At 45.5% G+C, this 12,062-nt stretch overlaps 1 protein-coding gene across 1 annotated transcript in view; it reads right to left on the bottom strand.

The window, feature by feature from the left end:
- Positions 1-5,225, bottom strand: part of CHP1 (calcineurin like EF-hand protein 1) — a gene marked incomplete at both ends in the record, with an annotated part of 32,663 nt that extends 27,438 nt beyond the window's left edge. The window contains one exon of the mRNA XM_080707860.1: positions 5,159-5,225. Coding sequence (XP_080563986.1) covers positions 5,159-5,225 — 67 coding nt within the window. The remainder of the gene's footprint in view (positions 1-5,158) is intronic.
- Positions 5,226-12,062: the final 6,837 nt, after the last annotated feature.

Raw genomic sequence — 12,062 nt, 5'->3', positions numbered from 1 at the left:
GAACTATTTTATATTGTTTTTTATTTGGAAACAGGGTCTCTTAAACCAGCAAGGCTGGCTCCAAACCAGCGCGATCCTCCTGTCTCTGCCTCCCAAGCACGGGGATTACAAGTGTGCGCCACCACGCCCGGTCTTTAGTACCTAATTTCTAATTCCAAACTGGGTGCGATGGCTGTAATCCCAGATACTTGGAATTCCTGGAAGGCTGAGACAAGAGTAGCACAAATTGGTGGGCAGTTTCGGCAATTCAGTTGAGGTCCTTTGCAACTTAGCGAGACCCTGCTTCAAAATAAAAAAATAAGGCAGGCATGGCTGCCCACACTTGCAATCCCAATACTTGAGAGGCTCAGAAAGGAGGATCACAGGTCCACAGCCAGCCTCAGCTACTTTGTGAGGTCTTCTGCAACTTAGTGAAACCCTGTTTCAAAATAAAATAAAATAAATAATAACAGGGCTGGGGGTTTAACTCAGAGGTAGAATGCCCCTGGGTTTAATTCCCACTATCACATACACACACACACACACACACACACACACACACACACACACACAAATTTAAGTCAGGCGTGGTGGTTCACTGTAACCCCTGTACTTGGGAGGCTGAGACTGGAGGACTGCTGGTTATAGGACAGCAATATATATATATATATATATATATATATATATATATAATATGTATTTTTTTATTTCGAATCAGAATCTTACTAAGTTACTCAGCAAAAAGTTGCTGAGGCTAGCCTCGAACATGTGACCCTCCTGTTTCAGACCCCCATGTCCTGGGATTATAGGCATGTGCCTATAATCCTGTGCAATCCTCCTGCGTTAGCCTCCCAAGCATGGGGATTACAAGGGTGTGCCACCACACCTGGCTTATTCTTTTTTTTTTTTTTTTTTGCGGGTCTGGGGATGGGATTCAGAGGCATGTGACCTCCAAGCTACACCCCCTGCCTCCTGGCTCTCCATCCCCCTTTTTTTTGTTTGTGTGTGTGTGTGTGGCACTGGGGATTGAACCCAGAGGCATTCTACCTTCAAGCTACATTCCTGTTCAACTTTTTTTTTTTTGCAGGTCTCGGGATGGAACCCAGGTGCATTCAACCTCCGAACTACATCTGTTGTCCTATTTCTTATTATTTATTTCATGGTACTAGGGATGGAACCCAGGGGCCTTCTACCTCTGGGCTACACTACCCAAATCTATTTTATATTTTATTTGGAAACAGGGTCTTGCTAAGTTGCTGAGGCTGGCTTTGAACCTGTGCAATCCTCCTGCGTTATCCTATGCGCCACCATGCCTGGCTTATTCTTTTTTTTTTTTTTTTTTTTTTGCAGTTCTGGGGATGGGATCCAGAGGCATTCTACCTCCAAGCTACACCCCCTGCCAAATTTTTTATTCTTTATTTTGAAACAGGGTCTCACTGAGTTGCAGAGGGCCTCACTCAGTAGCTGAGGCTGTCTGTGAACCGCGATCCTCCAGTCTCAGCCTCCCAAATGCTGGGATCACTTTTTTCTTTTTTTTTTTTCGGGTCTCAGGATGGAACCCAGGGGCATTCAACCTCCAAGCTACACCCCTGCCCTATTTTTTATTCTTTATTTTGAAACAGGGTCTCACTAGGTTGCGAAGGGCCTCACTAAGTAGCTGAGGCTGTTTGCGAACTGCGATCCTCTGGTCTCAGCCTCCCAAATGCTGGGATTACAAGCGTGCGCCACCACCCGGCTACTTTTTATTTTTTTTAATTGAAACAGGGTCTCACTAAATTGCCCAAGGTGGTCTCAAATTTGCCATTCTCCTATCTCAACCTCCCATTTTACTTGTTCTTAAATTAAAAGTGTTTCTGATTGATAGTTTCCCAAATTCTTCCACAAACAAGACAGATGAAAATGGGACAAATTTCCCCTCTTTACCTTACCCCCCGGATATTGCTGTTTTTAACTCTTAAACCTTATGCATCATGCTAAAATTACATGCTTTAAAAATACAACTCTGAACCAGGTGTGGTGGTGCACACTTGTAATCTCAGTACTTAGGAAGCTGAGCCAGGAGGATCACAGGTTTGTGGCCATTTAAAGTGAGGCTCTCTATAACTTAGTGAGACCCTGTATCAAAATAAAAGAATAAAAAATAGGGCTGAGAGTGTAGCTCTGCGGTAGAATGCTCCTGGGTTCAATCCCCAGTACCACACAAGCACACATACACAAAGTGCTAGGGCTAGGGGTCTAGCTCAGGGAAAGCCCTTAGTTCAATCCCCAGTACAAAAAAAAAAAAAAGCCAGGTGTGGGGTGCACGCGTGTAATCCCATTACTTGGGAAGCTAAGACAGGAGGAGGATTCGGGCTTGCAACTTAGTGAGGCCCTCCGCAACCTAATGAGACCCTATTTCAAAACAAAGAATAAAAAACTGGGCTAGGGGTCTAGCTCGGAGGTAGAATACCCCTGGGTTCAATCCCCAGCACCACACATACACAAAACCCACACAAAACCCACACAAAAAACCACAACTCTTCCAGTGGGCACTAACTAGATAAACTGATGTCTCACTTCCTAGGGTGGAGGAATGACTTTGTAGCAGGCTGGGGGAGATTGCTCCTGGAAGCCAACCAAAATGCCCTAGGTTAATTTATCCAGATCTAATCCATTCATGCATGCATCAAGGCCTGATTCCTGTCCTCCAGAAGGCCAGCTCATGGACTCTTTCCCGAGTTCTGGAGGTGGGTGCCACATCACTTGAGCTTCCTTACATCACGATGCTAATGATAACTCTTGGGCTTATCTCCCCAACCAGGTTGTGGGTGTCTTTTGTTACCATTTGCTCTGAGTATCTAGAATAACACTGAACACAGACAGTGCAAAAATTCAGTAAGCAGTTATTTCACTAGGTTTTCTGACTGGTTTTGCCTGAGAATCCCCCCAGTTATGCTTGACCAACTCTTTGGCAACTGGGAAAACGGCTCTTCAGCGGTACTCAGATGCTGGTCCACAAGCCTCTTGGTACACTAACCCAAAGTCCTATAGCATTTTCATTTGGTCAAATGTAAATAAACTAGACTGGGATTATTTTTCCCCTCATTTTGAGGCAAAATAGTTTTTCCCATCCTCACTATGGCTTACACTTTCTCATTATGTGACTCTTTAAGCACAAATGCTTGGAGTGTCATTGACCCTAAAGTGGTCATTATATTTAGAAGTATGGTCAGAAGTCATGGCCACAAAATGTAATAAAATGTTTGCTGAATTCAAACTGCTTGTATTTTTCTACTCCTGGAGTCAGAGTTAAGTCATAAAAATGGCATTATATTCGAGTGGCCAAATGAGTACTGCAAATTATAAACAGCTAACCACTCCTGTCATTCATTTAGAAATGTGAAAAGGATTGCCTCGTAGGCAGTGAGGTCATCATGGTTAAAGGTCTTTATGAAGAGGCTAATGGCCATGTGTTAGGGGATGGTGAAGGAAGCAATCCAATTTGATAAAAGGTGAAGCTGAGTAACATCTCTACCAACTTGAAGATTCTAAAAAGTTGAACTTGCGAGAAAGTACAAAGCTGGGCATGGGGGTGCATGCCTATAATCCCAGTTGTTGGGAGGCTGAAGACAGGAGAGTCTCAAGTTCAAAGCCTTCCTTAACAACTTGGCGAGACCCCGTCTTAAAAAAAAAAAATATATATATATATATAGTGTATATATACACACAAACATATATATGTATATATACACACACATGCATACGTATATACATATTATATATATTATATATATACTTTTTTTTCTTAAGATCTGGGTGTGGAGCTCAGTGGTAGAGCACTCCTAGACTCAAACCCTAGTACCACACATATATACACAAAAAAATCTGTAGTTCCACCAGAACCCTTCAGTACTTTCTACCTCTGGGTAGATTGCTGCCTATGGTCATGTCACTATCAAACACAAGTATCAAGCTGGGTGTGGTGGCACACACCAGTAATCCCAGTCCTTAGGATGCTGAGACAGGAGAATCAGGTTCAAGGCCACCCTCAACAACTTAATAAGGCAAGCAACAACTTAGCAACACCCTGTTTCCAAATAAAAGTTAAAATAGGACTGGGGATGTAGCTCTGATGTAGAATGTCCCTGGGTTCAATCCCCAGCTACACACACACACACACACACACACACACACACACACGCACTAAAAGACATCAGGCAGACAGAGCTTAAATAACTTACAACTCAACAAAAGTTATAAAGGATTACTGAAAAAGTATTGGATGTGTCAGTAAAACTGTACACACATTTCACTATCAAGAACTATTTAAGCCTACAATGGTGTTTTACAGAGCTTCTGAATTCCCAAAGCCCTGTTGCTTCTTTGTTCAGGTTAATGAGGAAGAAACTGAACGATGAAAAATCAGTTCCTAGTACAAACACACGTTGAGATTTCTGGAGTACATCCAATTTCAATAGCAACTGCATAAAGTACATCAGCACAATAGAAATCAATGTACGCGAAATCAGGGCAGCAAGCAACCTCGGTGTAAGTAAAAAACTGCTGGTCACAATATCCGTGGCTTTTTCTCCAATAGTTAAGATTGCAAAGTCTCACACTCTCAGACATCTGATTGCTTAAAGGTCTCCAGCCATCGGGTATGTCTTCCAAAACCTTACTATATGGTGCTGCTTCTCGGTTTGTTTTTCCAATTTGTGGCAAGAATTTGTTTGTGATTTCCCAAAATATATCAGTGATTTTAGGTCCCTGCATAGATGTGTCACAGGAGCGGATTACGTTTTCTACGGATTCATTCAGAGCTCCTGATATTGCTTCTAGGGTTCTGCCTACTGTTGGGGATGCCTCTTCATAGGGAGGGCTAGTTAGAGGGAAGATAAAGGAAGGAAATTCGAGGACCTGTAGAGGGAGAAAACGGGGGTGTCGGCCTTAGGGTGACTGAGACTCGCTGTTGAGGGGAAGGACATCCCCACAAGAGCCACAGCCCCGTTTCGGGAAGATACAGCTGTACAAAGAGGTCCTCTAACCCTCGATCCTCCCAAGATCCAGCCCCGGAGGCTGCCCAGGACCACCCCCACCCCAACATCACACCCTCCGGCTCCAGACCTCGGCGACAAACGCCTTCGGTCCGGAGGCCGGCCGGAGGCACCGGGCCGCCTTCCCACTCCCATCCCGAACTCACAGCCTGTCTCCTTCTTGATCTCTTCGAGCTCTTCGTCCCGCAGTAACGTGGAGGCCCGAGACCCCATCACCGTTGCCGGGAGCTCCTCGGGGAGCGGCGGCGCCAGAAGCAACAGCAGCGGCGAGGAGGGAGGGACTGACGGAGGAGAGAAAGGGCTAGGGGTCAAGAAGGGAGAGGGCAGCGCTCCTTCTGCGGACGCGGGAGGAAACCCAGGGGTGGCGTGCAGGGAAGGGCAGTCCCAGAGACCAACCAATCAGGAGCGAGGCCACGCCCTGCGCCGGAGCCGACGTCAGCGCGCGGAGTCCCCGCCCCCGAATGAATCAGCCCGGCGCCCGCCCCTCCGGCCCGCGGCCGGCCCCGCCCCCGGAACCGCGGCCGCCACCGGCCTTAAAGGGGCGACGCCGCTGGGGCGCTGGCGACCGCAATTAAAGGAGCAACGCCACGGACCCGTCGTTTTGCGGCAGGCCGATAGCGTGGCCAATTGTTTTAGCACCGGACTCTATCACTAGGCATCCTACCGTACAGGTGGCTGGGACTGCCGAGAGGAAAGAATTAAAATAGACCGACCTTCCAGGGGAGGAAGCCTAGGGTGTGGGCCCCGGGAACTGCATGCCGGGAGCGGCGCTCCGCCTCCCCGCGCCGCCTCCCCTCCGGCCGCACGGGGGCGCTGGGGAGCCAGCCCCGGCCGCGCGTGATTGGCTCCGCGGGAGGCTGCGCCGCGACGCCCGGCCCGGCGGGGGCTTCGCGGTTTGGATGCCCAGCGCCGCGGGCTTCCTCCTGTGGGCTTAGGACGTGTGCTCGGTGACCGCGGCGGAGTGGTTTGGAGCGCCCCTGGGTTTCTCCAGTGACAGCAGCCCCTCTTTTAGTTCTAGATTGACGTCCAGGGAACTCCCCATTTGGCTGAAATTAAGGTCCGGATCGCCCAAACTTCTGGGGGAGGGGGAAACTCAAGGTGAACCAGAGCCACGAGCAAGAGGACCACCGTTTATTTGGAGCTTCGTGTTTTGTGTTGAAAATGAGGGGGGAGAGAGAGAGAGACCGAGACTGGGTGTTGACCCAAGGGACTTTCTACCTCTGAGCTGCACCCCCTGCCCTGTTTTTTATTCTTTATTTTGAAACAGGGCCTCACTAAGTAGCTGAGGCTGTCCGCGAACCGCGATCCTCTCTGGTCTCAGCCTCCCGAATGTTGGGATTACAGGCGTGCGCGCCGGCTTTTTGTTTTGTTTTGTTTTCCCCCTCATTTAAAGTTTCTTTCTTCCTTAACAATTCCCTTTATTTTTTTTAGTGGTACAGGGAACTGAGACCGGAGAATTACAGGTTCTAAGTCAGCCTCAGCAACTTAGCAAGGCTCTCTGCAACCGTGAGACCCTGTTTCTAAAAAATAAGTAAATAAAATAGGGCTGGGGGTACAGCCTGATGGTAGAAAGTCCCTGGGTTCAGTCCCTAGCAACACACACAGAAAACTTTCTGAAGCCAGGCAGTATTGCATGCTTGTAATCCCAGTACTTTGGGAGGCTGAGACAGGTGGATTACAGGTTCGAGGACAGCCTCTGCAAGTAGTGAGACTTTCATCAATTCAGCAAGCCCCTGTTTCAAAATAAAAATAGGGCTGGGGATGTAACTCAGAGGTAGAATTCCTCTAGGTTTAATCCCGAGTACCACATACACGTAAAAAATGATACTCAGATCTGATTTTGCCCCTATACAGGAGTATTATGTCCTCCCCATTTCACACTCTCTTTTGTTTTTACACAGTCCCTTTTGTCTGTTTGACTAACTTAAAAATTATTTCCCCCCTCAGGGTCTCTAGTGACTTGTTTAATGACTTTGGATGCATAACACTTGGTGATATATATATATTTTTTCTTTTTTTTTTTTTTTCCGGGTCTGGGGATGGAACCCAGGGGCATTTTAACTCCGAGCTACACCCCCTGCCCTAATTTTTATTCTTCATTTTGAAACCGGACCTCACTGAGTTGCGGAGGGCCTCACTAAGTAGCTGAGGCTGTCCGCGAACCGCGATCCTCCGGTCTCAGCCTCCCGAATGCTGGGATTACAAGTTTGCCCACCGCGCCCGGCTTACTTGGTCTTCTGTTTGACCACAGACATCTTTAGGGTCCTGGGTTTAATTCACGTCCCGTCATCTTCTAGCTGTTTGACTTTGGGCAGGTGTCTTAAATCTCCACACCTCCATTGTCTTATCTGTAAATTAGGCATGGTTGTTGAACTTATCACATAATACTTGTGAAAGCACTTGGCCTTAAATTCCAAAAATGTAGATTATTTATGGTGCTAAAAATGCTATGTAAAGTCTCACCTTCCTAGGCTCTAGTTATTTTGTCCCTGGTTTATAGTCAAATTGCAAAAATCACTGATTAAATTTTCCTCGTGTGGCAAAGATAAGCAGTTTTTTAAATTTATGCCATAGAGCCTGGTACTGTGGGACACATCTGAAACAGGAGGGTTGCAGGTTGGAGGCCAGCCTCAACTTAGACTGTTTCAAATTTTATTTATTTTTACGTGTGTGTATGTGTGTGTGTGTGTGTGTGGTGCTGGGGATGGAATCCAGGGGCCTCTATCTCTGGGCTACATTCTCACACCTATTTTGTATTTTATTTGGAAACAGGGTCTCACTAAGTTGCTGAGAGCCTCACTAAATAGGAAGGCTGGCTTTGAACCTGCGCGATCCTCTTGTCTCATCCTCCCAAGTACTGGGATTACGAGTGTGCGCCAACATGCCTGGCTCTGTTTCAAATTTTTAAAAAAGGCCTAGAGGTGTAGCTTGGAGGTAGAACACCCCTGGGTGTTTGTTTGTTTGTTTGTTTGTTTGTTTTGGTACTGGGATGGAACCCAGGGTCATTTGACTTCCAAGTCACACCCCCTGCCCTATTTTTTATTCTTTATTTTTAAAAATATTTTATTATTATTATTTGTGTGTGTGTGTGTGTGTGGTACTGGGGGTGGAACCCAGAGGCTTTCTACCTCCGGGCTATGCTCCCAGACCTATTTTATATTTTATTTGGAAACAGGGTCTCACTAAATTGCTGAGAGCCTCACTAAGTAGCTGAGGCTGGCTTCGAACCTGCGCGATCCTCCTGTCTCAGCCTCCCAAGCGCGGGGATTACAAGCGTGCACCACCACGCTCAGCTTTATTTTTTTATTTTTAAACAGGGTCTCACCGAGTTGTGGAGGGCCTCACTAATTAGCTGAGGCTGTCTGCGAACCACGATCCTCCAGTCTCAGCCTCCAGAATGCTGGGATTACAAGTTTGTGCCACCACTGCAGGTTCCTATTTCTTTTTTTCTTTCTTTCTTTTCTTTTTTTTTTTACGGGTCTGGGGATGAAACCCAGGCAAATTCGACCTCTGAGCTACACCCCCTGCCGTATTTTTTTTATTCTTTATTTTGAAACAGGGTCTTTCTAAATTGCGGAAGGCCTCACTAAGTAAGTAGCTGAGGCTGTCCGGGAACCTCGATCCTTCAGGCTCAGCCTCCCGAATGCTGGGATTACAAGGATGCACCACCACACCCAGCTCCAGTTCCTGTTTCTTATTCTTTATTTTGAAACAGGGTCTCACTAAGTTGGAAGGGCCTCACTAAGTAGGTGAGGCTGTCCATGAACCTGTAATCCTCCTATCTCAGCCTACCAAATGCTGTGATTACAAGCGTGTGCTACCATGTCCAGCCAACCCTGGGTTTGATCACCAGTACCACACATACATACATACATACATACATACATACATGTGTGCACACACATACAAAAATAAACCATGGTAGAGAACATTTATCTAGGGTTCCAAATATAAGAAGATCCAAATAGTTTTCCTTTTTTTCTTTTTCTTTTTTTATTTGGCAGTACTGGGGATGGAACCCAGGGGCATTCTACCTTCAAGCTATACCCCCAGCCCTATTTTTCTTTATTTTGAAACAGGGTCTCTTTAATTGACAGAGTGCCTCACTAAGTACCTGGGGTTGGCCATAAACCTGTAATCTTCCTGTCTCAGCCTGCTATGTACTAAAATTAAAAGTGTGCATCACCACGCCTGGCTTCAGAATTGTTCTATAACACACTTACAAAATAAATGATTAAGCCAGCATGGTGGTGGTACATGCTTGTAATCCCAGCATTCGGGAGGCTGAGACAGGAAGATGGAGATTTGCAGACAGCGTCAGCTACTTAGCGAGGCCTTTTGCAGCTCAGTGAGACCCTGTTTCAAAATAAAGACCAAAAAATAGGGCTGGGGGTGTCGCTCAGAGGTAGGATGCCCCTGGGTTCCATCCCCAGTACCACAAACATAAAAATAAATAAATGATTAAGCCAGGTGTAGTTGCATACACCTACATTCTCAGTACTTGGGAAGCTAAGACAGTAGGATCATAGGTTCACAGCCACCCTCAGCTACTTAGTGAGCCCATCTGCAACTTAGGCCCTGTTTCAAAATTAAAAATTAAAAAATAAGACTGGGGGCATATCTCAGAGGTAGAATGCCCCTGGGTTCAATCCTTAGTTCCGAAAAAAAAAAAAAAAAGAATATCTATGGTGAACGGTAGTTATTTCCACAAGATAGAGTTTCTTTTATACATTTCTGAATTTTTTTTCCTCTTTGCGGTTCTTCAGATTGAACCCAGGGCGTTCTACTAAGCTACACCCTCGGCCCCTTTTATTTTTTATTTGAAACAGGATTTGCAGGCTGGCCTTGAATTTAGAATTCTCTTGTCTCTGCCTTCTAAGTATTGGGATTACAGACATGTGCCATCACACCCAGTTTATGTCTGCATTATTATAATTCTTTCTAATGACAGTCCTTCGTTTGGAAGCAGAATTGAGGGGGTGGCAGGTAACAGTTTGATCTGTCCAGCTACACATGACTGGTTGGTTGCACTATAGCAGCCTCATCTCCCTGTGGCCAGGGTGGCTTGGAATAGCCCTGTAGTGACGTCATGAGTCAGATGGTAATGGAGAAATTGTAATAGTTTTAAGTCATTTATGCTTTGGCTGGATACAGCGTCACAGTCTGGATTATTTCTGTGTGTGTGTGTGTGTGTGTGTGTGTGTGTGTGTGTGTGTGTGTGTGTGACTGAGGATTGAACCCAAAGGCATTCTACCTCCAAGATATACTCCCAACCCCATTTTATTTTTATTTATTTATTTATTTATTTATTTATTTATTTTTGCAGTACTGGGGGTGGAACCCAGGGGCATTCTACCTCCGAGCTACGCCCCCAGCCCTATTTTTTCTTCTTTATTTTGAAACAGAGTCTTACTGATTGCAAAGGGCCTCACTAAGTAGCTTAGGCTAGCCACAAACCTTGATCCTCCTGTCTCAGCCTACCAAATGCTGGGATTACAAGTGTGCACCGCCACCACACCCAGCTCCAGCCCTATTTTTCAGAGTTTTGTTTTGTAACAAGGTCTGCCTAGGTTGACAAAAGTCTCACTACTTGCAGAGGCTGTCCTCAAGCCTACAATCCTCCTGTCTCACCCTCCCAAGTACTGGGGTTATAGGCCCAGCTATACTCTGGAAGTATTAATCCAAAAAAGGTTAGATCCAGAAAGGGTTACATCCAGGTACTTCTAGGTAAACAACTTATTACAGCATGTGTTGACAAGTATTTTTGCCAGTGTCAGTTTTTTTCCTTATTCATTCTCATTTTTTTGTTGTCAAAAATGACATATGAATCAGGCCTGGTGGCACACACATATGATCCCAGGATTTGAAAGACTGGGAAAAGCAAAGCTTTGAAACCAGCCTCAGGCAATTTAGCAAGACTTTCAGCAACGTTGTCAGATCCTATTTCTAAATAAAAAATAAAATACGGTGGGGGGTGTAGCTCAAAGGTAGAATGGCCTCGGGTTCAGTCCCCAGCACTACACACACATACAGAAATGACACATTTGAACCAGGTGTGGTAGCACATGCCTGTAATCCCAGTACATGGAAGGTTGAGATGATATCACAGGTTGGAGAATAGCCTCGGCAATGCAGCCAGATGCTTCAGTAAACTAGTGAGATTCTGTTTCTGTTTCAAAACAAAAAAATTTTTTAAAGGGCTGGCGTTAGAGCTCGGCAGTAGAATGCCTGAGTTCAATCCCCAGACTGCCCCCAACAAAAGTGACATATATGTGCTATTAAAACAACTCTGTATCTTCTGTTTGTATCATTTAGCTATAGAAAGAACCAGGCACAGTGGGGTACACCTGTAATCTCAGTACTTGGAAGGCCGAGGCAAGAGGATCGCAGGTTCAAGGCCAGCCTCAGCAACTTACCTACAGAAGGAAAGGTGGTATCGTGCTCATTTTATAGCTAAAGAAGCCAAACATGTCTCAACCAAAGTCTTTACAGTTTTCATTTTCCCATGTATGAGTTAGAATTGGTGCTTGCAATAGTCCTTTTCAGCATTTCAAAGAGATAAACAAAATTGAATTGTTCCTACTTTTATTCTTATGTCTTACGGGGGAAGGAGGAAAATCTTCCACAACAGTCTTTTGAAAATCACAAATCTAGCTGGGCGCGGTGGTGCACGCTTGTAATCCCAGCAATCAGGAGGCTGAGACCGGAGGATCGTGGTTCGCAGACAGCCTCAGCTACTTCGTGAGGCCCTCTGCAACTGAGTGAGACCCGGTTTCAAAATAAAGAATAAAAAATAGGGCAGGGGGTGGAGCTCGGAAGTCAAATGTCCCTGGGTTCCATCCCCAGACCCATCAAAAAAAAAAAAAAGAAAATCACAAATCTGCCAGGCATGATAGTGCATGTTTGTAATCCTAGTACTCAGGAGATTGAGACAGGAGGATTGCAGATTTGAGGACAGCCTTAGCAAGTAATACAATTTTCTTCAACCTAGCAAGATCCTGTTTTAAAATAAAATAGGACTGATAAATAAAAAATAAATAAATAAATAAA

This window comes from Muscardinus avellanarius, assembly GCF_963383645.1.
Source record: "Muscardinus avellanarius genome assembly, chromosome: 12".
Taxonomy (NCBI): domain Eukaryota; kingdom Metazoa; phylum Chordata; class Mammalia; order Rodentia; family Gliridae; genus Muscardinus; species Muscardinus avellanarius.
This window is presented reverse-complemented; position numbering and strand designations above follow the sequence as displayed.